The sequence below is a fragment of the Amphiprion ocellaris genome, chromosome 9 (assembly GCF_022539595.1).
Source record: "Amphiprion ocellaris isolate individual 3 ecotype Okinawa chromosome 9, ASM2253959v1, whole genome shotgun sequence".
In the NCBI taxonomy this organism is placed as follows: Eukaryota; Metazoa; Chordata; class Actinopteri; family Pomacentridae; genus Amphiprion; species Amphiprion ocellaris.
In genome coordinates this window covers 4,104,934-4,122,687 of record NC_072774.1, presented here as the reverse complement: position 1 = coordinate 4,122,687, position 17,754 = coordinate 4,104,934, and the positions used below count along the sequence as shown (strand labels likewise).

The 17,754-nt window shown below is 36.5% G+C and overlaps 1 protein-coding gene across 2 annotated transcripts in view; it reads left to right on the top strand.

The window, feature by feature from the left end:
- The window catches only part of efna3b (ephrin-A3b), a 99,677-nt gene that overhangs the window by 65,408 nt on the left and 16,515 nt on the right, over nucleotides 1-17,754 (top strand). For both annotated transcript variants that reach the window (XM_023293238.3, XM_023293237.3), the window contains exons 3-5: nucleotides 13,035-13,327; nucleotides 15,792-15,857; nucleotides 16,567-16,644. In XM_023293238.3, coding sequence (XP_023149006.2) covers nucleotides 13,035-13,327; nucleotides 15,792-15,857; nucleotides 16,567-16,644 — 437 coding nt within the window. The remainder of the gene's footprint in view (nucleotides 1-13,034; nucleotides 13,328-15,791; nucleotides 15,858-16,566; nucleotides 16,645-17,754) is intronic.

The window sequence follows — 17,754 nt, the reverse complement described above, 5'->3', positions numbered from 1 at the left end:
TCTGACTATTTTTTTCTGTTTTTACAGTTTCTGGCTCTGATAAAATGTGCAATTTTGGTCATTTTTGCAAATATAAAATGACTTTCAAACCCACCTGCAGGTTTTAGTGTTCAGAGAGCTAAAAAAGTTACTAAAAAAATGCTGATCTTGTTGCTAAATATGCGATTTGTAGCAACATGCAGCACCTATTTTTGTGAAACTGCTTTCCCATTGCTTGAAAAACTCAATGCAGAAGTTAAAACAGAGCTGTCAAAGTGGAATATTATGCAGTTACAGCTTACTTATGGTCCAATCCAATAATAGAACTCTACTTGCGTATAAATTTTGACTTTATTAATGAGGACTTACAACAGAAACTGCTTTTTTTCCATCATGCAGCATCATAATGGAGTTTAGAGAAGCTGCTCAGAGCCTGGATGCAGGGCTTTGGGATGCATCTTGCAGTCGGTACTGTATATTATATAAATTCTATGTTTACTAAGCTGTTCATTCAGAAAAAACAACACATTGCAATGTCAGTTGCAAACACATGCAGTGGATGTTACTGAGAGATGAGTGTGGTTTCCACCAGTAATCAGTAATACTGAGTGAGATGGCATCACTAAAGACCACACATGCTCTCCAGCAACACTCCTCATGCTTTCTACTAAACATGGAAACAGGAGAAATGAATGTAAGCAGACAGAAGAGAGAGCAGACCATGTATATTTGACACTTTTTTAAAATGACACATGTGGAATGGAGTAGTTTTGATGAAATGTTTTGATTTGAAGCTCAGCTTTGGTTAATTTTCCTGACCGAACTGAAAGTCACAGATGAATAGTTTGAGGACAGTCAGAAAGCAGAAAATCCGACTATTTTTTCTGTTTTTACAGTCTCTGACTCTGACAAATGGTGCAATTTTGGTGATTTTTGTAAATATATAATGAATTTCAAAACCTCTGGCAAGTTTTGGGGTTCAGAAAGTTAACAGTTACCAAAAAAGAGTGTAAAACGTGATCTGGTCATTAAATAAACGATTTGTAGCAACATTATGCACCTGTTGTTCTGAAACTTCTCTCCCACCGCTTGAAAAGCACATACTTGTGGTCCAATACAATAACAGAACCCTACTTAAGTCTAAATTTCGACTTTATTAATGAGGACTTACAACTGAAACTGCATTTTTTCCATCATGCAACGTGGATTTGAGATGTCAGGTCGGGCAGTGAAGGCCACACATGAACTCTAGCGACACTCCTCATGCTTTCTACTGAACATAGAAGCAGAACAAGTGAATGTAAGCAGACAGAGTGGAGAGGAAGTTTTTTAATGAAGGCCTCATTGATGCTCCACATCTCCAGCAGTCTCCATTCAGTGGGGGAGCCTTTCAATTCCACCAGCTGATTGGAGTCCTCCCGCAACAATGTTAGCATCTCCGCACTGGACCGAGATGGGATGAAGAATTCCGGCCTCGGGGGACGGAGTGGCTTTTAAGTCCTGATTGGCAATCATTTGAAAGGCGCCGGGCGAGTTTTAATCCAGCCTTGTGCCCGTCAGCAGCATCTCCTTTGATTTCTTTAACCTTGATTTGTCTCTGCATATGTGTGGGGTTTTTTTTCTTTTTTGATTCTCAAACAGTTGCAGCCTCGCAGCCAATCAGCCACCCATGGTCTCCAGCTTTTTATCGCCCAGTAGGCGGACAGATTGATGCTGGAAACCTTCGACACCTAAATCTCTGCTGTGTTCGTATGTAGATCAAACCTTGAACATGTTTCACTCTGCTGGGTTACTGTCGGAGGCCAGCTGAGAGACAAATGAAGTGTTTCTCAAGTTCTAATGATTACGCTTCACGGTCGTGAAAGATTTTTGACTGGAAAGATGAAAATCTTTAAAGAAGCCAAAAAAAAAACCATTTTGGTGATCTAAACTCCTGGAGAAAGCATATTTTGATCCAGGTGACAAAATCAAGAAGGCGTCCTTTTGTTTTTTGCTCCTTTTGCTCACATTTTTCTTCACTTCTTGACACAAGTCCTGCTCTGTGGAAACAGAACAATCATCTTGAAGGAGAGAGAATCAGAAAAGTCTTCTGTGCAGAATGATACAGATTTCTTTGATCATTTGTTTCATAAAAAAAATTGAAAAAACGTGAAATCACCATGTCCCAACTCTGAGAAAAATGGCAGCTTCACATACTGTAGATATTTAGCTGTTTACAGATCAGCTGTAGGAAGATGTTTCACCATGCTGAATGTATCTCCAACAACTTGCTCCTCTGTTTACTGCTTCTGATCCATGCTGCATTTGTTACATTGATCCAGTAGCTTTGATTGTCCTCTCGGTCTCTCTGTGGAAACACTGCCTGCAGTTCAGTTGAATTTATGCAGAAAAGTTCCCACGTGACGGTTGGTTGCAGCTCAGTCAGCATCTGATTTTTTGTGTTTTTTTTTTTTTTTTTTTACAGAATCTGGTGGCTTATTTTTGGTGAATTTTCCCATGAAACATGCAGAATAAAGTGATTTTGATGAAATATCTGGATTTTAATCTTAAGTTTGGTAAATTTTCCACTCATAATGCATTTACAGATCATTCGAAAGCTGAATCATCAGCCATTACTTCTATTTTTGCAGTTTCTTGCTGAAAAATTGTGTAATTTTAGTGATTTTTAAAAATTAAAGCATGTCTTTAAAAACTTCTGTTTCTGACTTTGAATGGGAACCACTGTACCATAAGACACTTAAATATCATGTGACATAGTCAAACCACTTTAGAGTTAGATAGTTTATTGGGGATTTTTTTGGTTTGGTGCCTTTCATACACTATTGTTACCTTTTTTCAGTTTTTAACAAAATTATTCATTAAATAATGTCTTACACAACTATCTATCATTACAGTTAATTAGTTTTGACGGTATCATGATATAACAACCCTAAATTATTGTATTTGTAGCATATTGGGGTTGGGAATCTGCTCTAAAAATGTGAATAAAAAACTCCAAACCATCAACTGAGCAGACATTTTGACTCGTCGCAGTAGGAAAAGTTGCAGATATGACTACTAACCTTTTATTGAAGTTTTTATTTTCCACCTACGTAACATCCGACAGTAACATGTCAAAACGTCTCCAATAAAAAGGCCGTTTGTTAGCAGAAGCTAATGTCTCCCATTGGCGAGCTGTTGTCCATATGTTTCCTTCTGGTTTTTATGGTAATCTTCAAGGTCACCGCTGAGATTATTTTACAGCCGCACTATAAAGGGACTTTCTCCCACATTTGCTGACCCGTCATGATGAGAGGCTTTAATAAGCTCTTTGAAAAATGCGCCTTAATAAGTAGCATTTCCCACTTTGGCTGTTGAGCTTTTATTTCCTCCCCTGTTTGAAGTTTGCAGCCTTGTTACAACAGTTTCTGCATATAATCACAGACCGACATCTCAGTGGTTTTATAATGTACAGAACATTTACAGACTGTTTCTGTCTCCAGTCTCTGCATAGATTCTAAGAAGAAGAAAATATCTAAACAAAACTGAGCTGCAGCAGAAGAAGAACAAACATTAGAGCAGTTTGAAGCCTGTGAACTGCTTCCTGTCTGCTGCAGAAGTGATTTTAACATCCTTTTATTGGTTTATAAAGCTCTTAATGGTTCTACTTATTTATTGGATTCATTCTATGAACCTTGTAGAACCTTCAGGTCTTCTGGTCAAAGTCTTTTAATTAAACTCAAACTCTGTGTATTTTTTAAAGCAACCTCAAGACCAAACCTTTTTAATTTGATTCAATTTTATTTTATTTTATTATTTCTCTGCTTATTTGTGCATCTTAGTTCATTTTATTTGTCTGTTATCTTGTCACTTTTTACATAATTTCTCAGTTATGCTATTCAGAATTTCTGACTTATGACATGCATTATTATTATTATTAGTAGTAGTAGTAGTAATAGTAGTAGTAGTAGTATCGGTTTTGGAGTAGTAGTAATCGTAGATTTTTTTAGTACTTTTTAACTGATATTTAATTTTCTATTTACTTTTTAGCGTATTTTATTTTGTCTCACTTTTTACAATTATTGTCTTATTTTGCTTTTCTGAATTTTTTTCTGCCTTATTGATATTATGAGTAGTAGTATTATATTTATATTATTTTTGGTAGATTCCATTTATTTATTTCTCTATTTATTTATATATGCATTTTAGTCTTTTTGTCCATATTTAATCATGTTTCTTTATTTTGCTTTTTTGAATTATTCTTAATTTGATTTATCTTGCATCATTATTATTATTAGTAATAGTAGTATAGTAGTAGCAGCGGTGGTGGTCGTCATCATAGTCCAGTAGTAGTAATACAATATTTAAATTTTTTTTTTTTTTTTACTGACTTTATGCATTGCAGTCTGGTTTAGATTTTTCTTTTTACTTATTTTGCCTGATTGATAATAGAAGTAGTGCTTTAAAAAGAATCTTATGTATATATTTATACATTTTAGTCTTTTTTATCTGTCTTTAATCATGTTGCTTTTGTTATTGTTTTATTTTGTTATTCTTAATCTGATTTATCCTGCATTATTATTATTGTTGTTATTGTATTATTATTTTTGTTATTATTATTGGTAGTTTAGTGGTAGTCATCATCGTAGTCTAGTGGTAGTCATAGCATTTTTTTAAAATTATTTTTTAAAATTGATTTTATGTAGTTTTCATTTCACTTTTTAAATATTGTCATATTTAGCCATTTTAAATTTGAATTAATCTGCAGTAGTCATAGTAGTGGTTGTATTGTTTCTTTAAAAAAATGTTTTTAGTCAGTTTCATTTATTTATTCATTCACTTAAGTCTTTTTCTGTCATTCCTTTTTCATTATTTTATTTTACTTTTTTTTTTTTTTTTGGACTAATTTAGCCCGAATAATATTCGAAGTAACGCTTTCAGAAATCTTATGGATTTATTTAAACATTTTAGTATTTTTTGTCTGTCTTTTATCAGTTGTATTATTGTCTTTTTCGCTGGTGTGAATCTTTCACTCATCCCTCCTCTGGCGTTTTCTCATCGTCATTATTTATGACGCCGTTACCTCTGCTCCTGTTTTTATTGAGTCCATCTTTATGACATACTGCTGGAGATTAGGAGGGTTGTAGGGTGTTTTTTTATGCTTTTGTTCTGTAAAGCACTTCTATTTGTAGGAAAGAACTTCTAATGGATTAATTGATTGAAATGGATGATACAGAGTGAATCGTGGTTTCATTGTGGCTCAGTAGGTGTTATTCTTATAAAAAACATGGTGTATATCCGGTGTAATAATGCGGTGTGACTTTAGCTCGCTTTAATATTAGAACCTTCTTCCATCCGGCCAGCAGAGAGGTCCTCGGAGTTCTCGTTACAAAAACCAGGGACTGCTCTCGCTGTCGGAGTGTTTTATTGATGCACGACGCTCCACCAGGCCGGGCGGATGGCAGGCAGGCAGGCGGGGGGTAACTCCGTAGCATTATGTTGCCGATGACTGATTTATATTGTCTCTCTCTCGCTCTCTCTGGCCTCTGATGTGATTTTACAGTAGCAACATTGATCCGAGCCCACTTTGATCTGAGCTCTTAGCTGTTGCTTCTTCTCGGCTCCCCGGTGGCCGGACTCAGCTCGCTTTTAACCCCAACTACTCCTCGTCTCATCCCATAAATCCTCCCATCTTCCCCCATCTTCCATCCTTCCATCTCTCCGGTGGACGTCCTACTTCTTCTGCCTTTTTTTTTCTTTGCTCGGCTGATTAAACTCCGTCTCTCGGCTCCGGCCGGCCAGGTACAGGAGAGGAAATTAGTGGTGATTCAACACAACAGGAACATGGAGGCGTCAGGAGGGATCCCAGCTTTTCATAACCTTCTGCACGCCTTTTTATTTGGAATTTCTATCCAATATCAGCAGAAAAAACACCCCAAAACAAGGCTGCACATTTTGGAATGAAATGAGGATTTTCTCTGCTGATTCTTGGGGAAATCGGTCTCTTAAAATTAAAATATTTATTGCGTTCTCCTTCATATGCAGCAACAATATGACTGCGACTGGTTCGGGGCTAAAAGAGGAAAAAAAAGAGCAGAATCCCAACAGACAGTTTATATTTAAGCTTTTTACTTAAATGAAGCCATGTAAGCTCAAACTGAAGTCACTGTGCGGTCACTTTATTGATTTTTTTCATTATCAAGCAGCTTATTTTATTAATAAAACATATTAATGCTGTTGTGCACTTAAGCTCACTGCAGAATAGACCAATACGTGTTACTTTTGTGCTTTTTCTGCCACATTTCGTGCTGCTTTTTAGACTTAGGAGCTAAAATCTTCCAAACACAACCTCATAATACAGAGCAGTGTAATAAATATTGACATATCAAGAACCAATTCCACATCTATTAGCTTTAATCTCGATATATTCCTGCTTAAAATGTGTTTGTCTCACTGTATGGAGCTGTTTATGTAACATTTAAGCCTAAATTCACATAATTCTTGAACTACTATGGGTCAAATTATGTGTTTTTTCCAATGTTGATACTGAATTTTAGCAATTAAACTTCATTTGTAGATCACATTTTAGACAATGTGCCGTTCAAATAGCTTGAGAACATAATGAAAATGTAAATTAAATACTAGTACTTAAAAATGTGACTAAACTAAACCAATAGAGACAGATAGCTGACATATACGAGCTGTTAAAATGAAAATCTTGGTGTCAAAGTGTAGATTGACATAAAAATTCATGGTAATGTCTTTGTTTATTTGTCCTTCATGTAACTTTTTCCATCAGTATTGATTAGCTGTTGGTCTTGACTTGTAGCCAATCAGAGTAGAGGAAAGCGTCTGCATTAGAGCTAAAGTAGGCCACTTTTAAATGGATTTATTTCATTGAGAGGTGATTAAACAAAGAATGATACCAATAATCTGAGAAATGACGAATATTGGGGCTGATAATTGCTGCAAAATGCATCATTTTTAGTATCTTGATCTTGAAGATAAAGGACAGTATGTTAGTTTAGACTGTTGTTTTAAATATATCATTAATCAACAACTATTTTTGTTAATGTATTAATAGATTTGAGTCATTTTTTGAAAGACAACACCAAAATTCTCTCATTTCAGCTACTTAAATGTGAATATTTTCTGTATTTTTTCCTCCTCTGTGACACTAAACTGAATATCTTTACACAAAACAAGACATTTGTCATATTTAGTTAATGATGGACATTTTTCACTGTGTTCTGACATTTTACACCAAGCAACTTACTGATTAATCTAGAAAATATTCAATAGATTCATCAGCAACTAAAAAACATCATCAGTAGCAGCTCTTGTGTTAGACTGCATTATGCTGTGCAGGATTTTTACACTTATTTTTGCATTTATCTTATCATATATTTTATTTATTTATTTTTTAATACATGATTAAAATCACAGAACAGGTGAAAATAAGTCCTTACATCTTATATATGTCGTATTTTACAGCTGGTTCTTCTTTAATGCAGTCTGAGAACATTCATGTTTAATGCTCGCTCCATTTATGCAGAAGAATTATTGTCACGTAGCGATGTGACTGCAGGTTCCATGTGAAGAAACGACGATTTCGCTGCGATATAATCTCTCTGATTATCTACCACAGCATGAGAAGGTCTTCAAAGATTCTGATGCCACTTTTCCATGATGCAGGATTTACTGTTAACACGGTGAAATCAGCCCCTCTTTGAGTTTTATGTGCATAAATGAAGGTTTGGCAGATTGAAGCGCAGCGTGCACGGATGTAGGGCTGCACCATTTATTGGTTTAGCATCAATATTACACTGCAAAGTGAAGAAAATGAACTAAAACAAGTTTTATTTGCTGCTTTTTGTCACTTTTGACGACTAATCTACAAGAAAATCTGCAATAAAACATCATTTAATCTGATTTTAAGGCTTTTTGAAGGTTTTGATTTAACTTTATTCACTAGATGCAGAGTTTGTTGCCCTGCGGGATCCTCATGTGCACAAGAAAATTTTAAAAAAAGGAAGATTTGGTTGTAAAAACTAACACAGTATCAGTTGTTTTAGCATTTAAATCGGCTCTATGTTCAAATCCGAATGACGTCCAAAGATGAAAAACTATTTTGGATGAGAATAGTGAGGCTAAAGATGAAGCGAAAAGAAGTTAAATTTCAAGAAAAAAAAGTCAATATTTTGGAGAAAAATACATAAATGGCATAATGTGAGAAGAAATGATGTAACTGTTTGGGAATATTCATAATATTTAAATAATTTCTGCAATTTTACTTGAAAATGTTTTGAAATTCTGATGTAAATTCATAATTTTACAGGAAACCTAGAAGAATAAAGTAGTAAAATTGCAAGTTTGTTATTATTTTGAAATACAGCCTTTTTTGGGTAAAATTACAACTTTATTGGTATAATATAACTCTATGCAACTTTATTCTCAAAATCTCAGTGTTTTTTCCCCAAATAATCTTGAGATTTTACTCCAAATTAGATGCAGACTTTCTGAAGCTGTTTAACCATTTATTTGCATTAATTCCTAACTATTTATTCCAGTATAACTGCACCAGTTTCCCCAGTTTATATCATGCTATTTGTGTGCATATGAGCAGAATCTATAATAGTTTAATTACCCATCAATTATCTGTCTGTAGATCTTTTTTTAAATGATTTTTGATGCAGATACAACCCCACTAGAGTGAGTATTTCTTTCCAAATTGAACTTTCCGAGTCATCTGGGGAAAATTCCAGCGTTTTTTTCCATATATTTTGCAGAAAAGCCCATCAGTTTCCTCCGATATCGTGCATCTCTGCTCAGATGTCTCAGAAATCCACAAACCAAAGCAGGTGAACACAAACGCAGTGGGAAACCCGGAGCCATCTTTCATGTGGATTTGCTTTCAGATTAGGTGAATGCCCTGAGCTGCCCTCCCCCTCGCTTCTCCTCCCTCTTCTTCCTCCCATTATCCCTTCATCTTGGAAAACTTGCTTTTGTTTAGTAGCATTTTAAAAACCCCACTCTCCTGCTACCTCCTTTATTTGCTATTTTCCTCAATTTGCATCCACGCCTCCCTGGTGGAACCAAATTCATCCTTTATTTTTATTTTTTATTTTTTTTGCATTCACTATAAATATAGTTCCCTTACAGCGCTTTTTAAAAAAATACCAGCAGAAATAAATCTCCTCTGCAGGCTAGTAAATGATGTAATGAGAGAAAGTGAAGAGGAGGAAGAGCGAGATGAGGATGAATGTTGAACAATTAATCTTCCGACTCTCAAAGAAAAAAAAAGAGAGGATTGGATGGAAAGGAATTGGGGAAGGATTTGAGGGAGTGATGGAGAGAGGGAACAGCGTTTCGATCTTCATTTAATAATTGAATAATAATCTCCCCGGAGACGTGACCTAGAAGCAGCTGGGAGACGGAGGCGCCGAGGACGACGCGCTGCTGCCCCCTTGTGACTTTCCGGCGTCACCGCAGCGGCCTCATAAACGTGTGTGTGCTCACCAGCGTGTGCATGATTTACAACTGCAACCTGTCTCTGTCACACAGATATGGGCTCGTGTCTGTGATGGGGAGAAAAAGAGGCTTTTGGATGTCAGGAAAGAATCTATTTCACTTTGTCTCTCACACACACACACACACACACACACACACACACACACACACACACACACACACACACACACACACACACACACACACACACACACACACACACACACACTCTCAGACCTTATCTTCGCTGTCAAGCCGAGGCTTCTTTAGGCCTGACGCTGATGTATGAGCTTTGGGGGGGAACAAACGTGGCCGGGACGTTGACGGCTGACGTGAGCGCAACGTTGCGTTCAGGTTGATGTACGAGCGCTGGGGTTAGGGGACGCCGCCGCGCTGACACCGGGAGAACGAGCTGTGGCCCCGGGGCCTCGAGTCCACGCCGAAGAGCCACATCCACATTCTGTGCATGCGGCACACACAAACACACACACACCTGCTTTGTGTTATTAATAAGTGGATGACTCCGGAGCACAGATTTGTTTGACACCAGGTGAACATACCAGGAGGTGACGTGTCGTGTTGACTTTGCACTGATGTGTGTGACGGTGATTGCTGAGTAAATGTGCAGAACATGTGCAGGTTTTAAAGACGCTGCACGCAAAACCAGCAGCTAAATGTGGAACTTCACGCAAGCTGTGATAAAACTGAACCGGCTCCAAATACTATCAACACTGTATGCACCAATAACAACCAAGATATTATCTTTAATTTAATGAAAATAAGTCCAGTGGTGTTTAAAGAAAACAACCTAAAATGATTCATTAACATCTATTTTCATAATCAAAAGTAATATTTGTGGTTTCTTTCCTCCTCTGTGACACTAAGCTGAATTTCTTTGGACAAAACAAGACATTTGTCATCTCTGGGAAACACTGATGGACATTTTTCACCATTTTCTGACATTTTAGACCAAACAATTCATTGACTAATCCAGAAAATAATTAACATATGCAGGTGTAAATTTGTTGCATTCTAACTATGATAAAAAGGAGGCTAAACTGGCTCTGCTTTGGAGAAATAAACACTGTATGCACCAACAACACCAAGATATTATCTTTAAATGAAAATAAGTCCAGTGCTATTAAAAAAAACCCTGAAATGATTAATTTCACAACTATTTTCATAATCGAAAGGTCTAAATTCTCTGATTGCAGCTTCTTCTTTCCTCCTCTGTGACACTAAACTAAAGGTGGAACTTTGTGCTAATTTTCATCGTTTTCTGACATTTTAGACCAAAAAACTAATTGATTAATCCAGAAAATAATCAGCAAATGCAGGTGTAAAGTTGTTGCGCCCTCAGTTAGGAATTAGAAGCAGCCGAATGTGGAACTTCATGTAAACTATAATAATTACTGAGGCTAAACTAGGTCAAGTTTAGAGGAAGAAAACACAGTGTGGAGTATTTGTGCACCAATGACACCCAAGATATTATTTTTAAATCAAAACGAGACCTGTGCCGTTTATAAAAAAAAAAACAAAAAAGGAGTGCACCTCATTCTTTCTTACAGATTCGATTATTTAGGACTGTTTTGTTCAATGAAACTGAAGCGTATCTAAGTCAACAACTATTTAGATCATCAGTTTAAGTAGTTTTTGAGCAAATAAAAGTCTAAATTCTCTGATTGCAGCTTCTTTCTTCTCCAGTTTTCTTTTCTCCTCTGTGACAAACTTACTAATATCTGTGCCAAATGTGGAACTTTATGCCAACTCTGATTGAACAAACTGAGGCTAAACTGGCCCAAGTTTAGAGAAAACACCACAAACACCCAACATATTAGTTTCAAATACAAATGAGTCCAGTGCAGTGTTCTGTCAGTTAGGACTATTGTGTTAAAAACTGAAACGACTGATCAACAACTATTTTGATTATTGATCACAAAACTAACAAATTAATTCAGAAAATAACTGATAATGAAGATAATCCTTAATTAGATATATCCATATATCCACAGCACTCCTGCATTTCTGTGTAGTAGAGAATGTGAATTACAACCAGAATTGCAATGATAATAAAAGTTCAGCAGCTATTTTCATGTTTGATTTTTCAGTTTGTGTCATTTTTTGAGGGGAAAAAAGTCAAAATTCTGCAATTGCAGCCTTTAAAATGTGATTGTTTTCTGGTTTCTTTCCTTCTTTGTAACAGCAAACTGAATATCTTTGCACAAAACAAGACATTTGTCATCTTTTGGAAACACTAATGGACGTGTTTCAACCTTTTAATCCAGCAAACAATCATCGGTTGCAGCCGTAGTGTCAGATTACATTGCTGTTGTGCACGAGTTTTGTAATTTTTGCATTTATCTTGTCATGTAATGTGTAGTTGTATGATTAAAATTACAGTACAGGTGAATATAAAGACTCGTCATTTGGAATTAGAAGCAGCTAGATGTGGAACTTTATGCAAAATATGATAAAACTGTGGATAAATTGGCTCAAGTTCAGAGAAAAGACACTGTGGAGTATTTGTGCACCCAAGATGTTATAGTGAAATGAAAATGAGTCCAGTGTTGTAGTAGTGCATGGTATCCTTTGTTCCTTTATTTATTATTTTATTTATTATGTGTGTGTGTGTGTGTGTGTGTGTGTGGGTGTGTGTTGAGCTCTGTGGGCTGCAGTTCACCATATAAATAACATTTTTTACTACCAGTTCTTAAGCCTCAGACTCAGAACTGAAATCTGACCGGCTGCCAAATGCAGATTCTCTTCCTCTGATCCCTTCACTGCCAACTTTTTATTTCATTTTTTATTCACTGGAGGGGAAGCAAATCAAGAAAATGTCCGGTTAGTGTTGTGTTCACTGTAGTTTATTTGAAAGACGACCGAAAATCTGAGAATCTCTGAACTCTGAGCAGCAGTTTCTGGCCGTTTATTTGCTCCCGTCTCATTTTTCCCCACTGTGGGCTCATTTTTTGACTGCAATATAAAATCCTGCAGATCTATATGAAACAGAACAACCATGAAGAAGAAGAGAGATCTCAGAAATGTCTCCTATGCAGAATAGCAAAATTATAATGCCACAAATCATTCCAAAAAAGAGACAAAAGTTGAATTTCTTTGCTTTTTCTTGTTTTACAAACAAATAAAAACCTGGAATCTCCATGTCCATCATTTTCTCAAGAATTCACAAGTGTTACCAACAGTAGAAAATGAATGTTAATATTTTATTGCTCACATTGGTAATTTATTTCCATACTTCCAGCCTGCAGTTCAGCCCAAAAATCCCTGAATTTTTGTCATATGACTGCTACTGACAGCTCAGTCACTAATAGGTTGTCTGTTGTGCAGAAAAATGCAGAATTATTTGTTTTCAGCGGAATCTGTTTTGAGCAAAGCGTTGATTTTTGGCCAATTTTTAAATGTATAAAGTGAAAGTTTTACAATGGAACAGCAATTGATGCGTTCAAGGACCGTTGGAAAGTTGAAAATTAAATTTTTTTCATGGTTGTTTTTCTGTATAATATTGAATATTTGCATGGATTGTGACCGTGTGTGTTGTTGTGTCTCAGTCTGCGTAGGGAGGGCTACACGATGCAGGTGAACGTCAACGACTACCTGGACATCTACTGCCCCCACTACAACGACAGCCAGCGCATGGTGGGCACCGGCGAGCAGTACGTCCTCTACATGGTCAGCTACCGCGGCTACCGGAACTGCGACCCCCAGCTGGGCTTCAAGAGGTGGGAGTGCAACCGGCCCCACGCCCCCCACGCCCCCATCAAGTTCTCCGAGAAGTTCCAGCGCTACAGCGCCTTCTCGCTGGGCTACGAGTTCCACGTCGGCCAGGAGTATTACTACATCTGTGAGTGGACGCAGACCTGCAGCATGAGTTTACAAAAACCCATCACTGTTTCATCTAAAATATCATGTTTGGCCTCCACTAAAACAATGAATGCATCAGGATTTTTTAATTCTGACAAGAGATAATGTTATATTCAACCAACAAACTTCAAAAAGTTGTAGGAAAGATATTATTAATTAGCATTCATTTAATGATTGGTAGCACAAACACATATTTTTAGGTTGATTACTTATGACTACTAATGATGTTGTTCCAACTAGTTTTTCCACGTTCTTTAAAGGGAATATGTAACTGTTGTATGCTTAATTACTATAATTATGAAATTTTTAAAAGGCTACTTTTAGAAATTAAGTTAGTTTGACCTCAAAGTGAAAAAAATGATCCATTAAGTCAATTTCATTATTAATCTGAATTTAGTTTTAATTCAACTAATACAGAAATTTGAGTTTAAATTACTGCTACAGTTAATAACATCATTTAGTGAAGCCAAATAAGCAAAAAAAAAAAGATCTAATTCACGCACAATAACATCAGCAAATGTTGATACAATTTCTGACCTTATTTAACAGATCTAAATAAGCCAAATAACTGGTATTTCCACAGTATCTAAAGAGAACTGTTGTGTGATATGTGCTTATATAACACAAGTATGAACACAAATTTTTAAATTGACAGACATTTAAAAAGTTCAGTTGCTCCAATTAAATTTCCTTTTGCAGATTCTGGCTTTTTTTCTGCAGTAACTTTTAAAAAAATTGTTCATTGTAAAGCAAAATTGTTGGTAATTAGGTTTTTCCTATGAACTGCAGTATATTTTAAGACAGAAAAAACAAAAATTGGGTTTAAATTATGCATTTTCCGGTCATATTATGTCAAACCATACTATCAAAATGATGTTTGAAACCTACGTTTACTTAAATCAAGAAATTTTAAATTACAAGTGACTAGAACGTGTCCCTTGATTTAATTTTTAATTTTCCGTGCAGGTTTTACTGCATGTCCTCTGGAAAATGATTCCAGCAGGAAGCTTGTGAGGCTTCATCTTCGATTAAATGTGTTGTTTTTTTTCTATTGTTGCATGAATTTGATGAATCCTCGGCTCAGATTATCCGGAGAGCGTCCTGCAGTTGTTTCCGGATAATGAATCACTCCTTCACTTCTAATCACATCAGCCTGCAGTCAAGCAGCTCATCCATTCTGCTGATCACTAATCAAATTAACTCACAACACTTCACGCCAAAATGAGGAACTTTTAGCTCGTTGCCAAACAAATCAAACGGAAACATCGCAGGACGTCAGCTGCATAACGACGGTGGGCTGGTTTAACCTACATTAGTAGAAAGTTTGAATCAGAAAAGCTGCACGAACGTCACAAGTAGCTTTCAATTATCAAATCAAAGCAAATTCAGCTGGAAACATGCTGCCTTTGCTTCATAATCAGTCAGAAAAACATCAAAATTCTCTCATTTTAGCTTCTTAAGCTTTAATTTTTCCATTTTTTCTGCCTTTCTGACAGAAAACTGAATATTTTTGAGTTTATGGACAAAACAAGACACAGCTGATCCAGAAAACCAATTTATAAGTTAATCGCTTTGGCTCTACAGTTTCCTTTATAATCAATCAGAAAAACGTCTCAATTTTCTGATTTCAATACCCCTGTACTATACTGTATATATACTGTACTTCTGAATACTCGATTACTAAAGTAGTCGATAGCTGCAGCCCTAGTAATATATATATATATTTCTCCTTCATAACTTTATGATTTTAGTGTTTCTTTTATTCAAGCTGACTTACTATAGACTCTTTTTAAAAATTTTATGACTTTTTTTGTGTGTGTTTTAATATTTTTGATCTATTTAAGCCGTTTTATCGGATTTTAAAAGTAAAAACGTGTATCTGGACAGTTTTATATTTATTTTTCTGCTTTGTAACTTTATGATTTTAGCATTTCTTTTATTTGAGCTCACTTATTATAGGTCCTTTTTTTGTTTATTGGTTTGTGCAGTTATAGATCCACTAGTGGGACTTTTTTTTGTGTGTGCATTTGTAATATTTTTGATCTATTTATGCCGTTTATTTCTGATTTGAAACATAAAGTGTTTCTGGACAGTTATATCTGTGATTTTAACATATTTTTTATTCGACTTGGCTTTTTTTCAGCTCTTTTGGGGGATTTAATGCCTTGTTCAGTTATAGATTCACTAGTGGGACGTGTGTTGTCTTACATTGTAGTTTTTTGACATTTTTTGTGTATATTTTCGATCTGCTGAAGCCATTTTATCAGATTTGAAACATAAAAATGTGTATCTGGACAGTTATATACATGATTTTAACATTTCTCTTATTCGAGCTGATTTATTTTAGACTCTTTTTTATGGCTCGTGCAGTTTTAGATCCACTGGTGGGATGTTTTTTGACCTTGACCTTTGTTGACCTTGTCCTTGTGCGTTTTGTGTTGCAGCCACGCCCACCCATCACCACGGACGCAGCTGTCTCAGACTACGAGTTTACGTCTGCTGCTCCACAGGTGAGTTTCTCCCTTTAACCCACTGGGAATCCGTTTGCAGACGTTCCACCGGACCGTCGCTGCACATCTGGACCTCCCCGCCGTCCTGCGTACAGATGCATGCTGGATCTGAACGCAGCAGAAAACAGGCAGCTCTATTAATACTCCCGCTGAGTTTCCTCCCTGCAGCACTTTCACTCCTCTTCTTCCTCTGTTTTTCAGCTTCCCTCTCTCTCTGCAGCAGCTTTGAAGGGCCTCCCCCCTCCTCCCCCCTCCTCCCCACTCCTCTCCCCTGTCAGAATCCATTTATTGCTGTGTGCGGTCAGTGGGTGGTTGTGTATATGTAGTGTTATCCTCTGCTGCCACCCTTCAATCTCTCGGCCCACGCTCACATTCACACATCCACAGCGGCAGACTTTGATCCCTGGCCTGTCCGGTCCTTTTAACTTCCACAGCCCTCTAGTATTAACCTCTCCTCCCCCCGACTCACCCCCGCAACTCCATCGCTCTGCTTGCAGCCGTTTTTTTTTTTTTTTTTCTTTCCCTTCACAGCTCCTCTTCAGTTTGATCTCTGCTCTCGCCGTCGGGGCTGTTGTGGCTCGTCGGTGTGTTTTTCTTAACCCCTGCCTCTCTCCAGACGTCGGCCTGGATATAATTAAACTCCTTTAGTTTGAAGCACCTGCTGCTTTCTGTGTTTCACTCAGTTTGTTTTTCTTTCTCCCTCCCTCAGCCTCTGACGTGGACGACGAGCCGGAGCCCACAGAACCAGACTACACGCTTAGACCAGGCCTAAAAATTGACGATGTCGGTGAGTCATACACAAACACATCAGTCTGCCCCACATCTGGAGTCATGACAACACATGACAGCAGGCTGAACTCATGAAAGTCACATGATTTGTACTCTTCATAAGCTGCCTCATTAAAATGAAAGAAAAACTCTTTTTCCCAACAAATCTCACAAATACATACAGCTGTTAAATCTTTAGAGCCCCCAGAAAACCTGCTGCCATTTGTTTTTAATCACCAAAATTTATCAGGACCAGAAACGGTAAAAATAGAAAAAATTAACAGATTTTTGACTTTCACACAGTTTTTGAATGATTCATGTTTGGCCTATGGTTCCTTTAGGAAACTCAATCAAGTCTAAGCTTCAATTGTAAAAACAGACTCATTCAGATTGCACTAATTCATTAAAATCATATGATTTGTACTTTTCACACGCTTCATTAAAGTTAAATAAAAGTTCCTATTTTACAACAAACCTCACAAACTAACAATGTGACTGTTCATCTAAAGATTTTTAAGAACAGGTCCCAAATATATGTATTTGTTTTATTAACCCTCTGAATTGAACTGCATTATTAAAAGGCATGTTATATATTTTTAAAATATTGGCAAAAGTTTGCCATTTATCAGAGCTAAAAACTATAAAAAATTTTAAAAATCAACAGATTTTACACTTTCACGTGGTTCTTAAATCAATCATATGTGATATGTGGTTCTGTTGTGAAAATTAAACAAATCTATTCTTTAAGTTGTGATTTTTTTCCCACCATCAAGTCACCTTATTTTACATATTGTTAGTTTTAAATAAAAATCACCAAATATAAATCATTTAACCAAAAAGATTCTGCAATCAACTAAAAAATTCTACACTTCTCAGCACAACTGGGAAACTATTAGTGATTCAGCTGCAATAAACAGTCTTCTGAGCAAAAATAAAAAAGACTTTTCAGTTGAACTGCAGGCAGTGTTTACACAGAGCAGGAAGGAGACGAGGGTGGAAACAGTTTAGACACTGAGAGTAAAATAAAAAGCCCATAAAGTAAATACAGCATGGCTTTTCTAAAAGATAATTCTCCGTGTATCCAAAAGTCCTTCATCCTCTGCACCCAAGACCCATCAGCAAGTTTAAA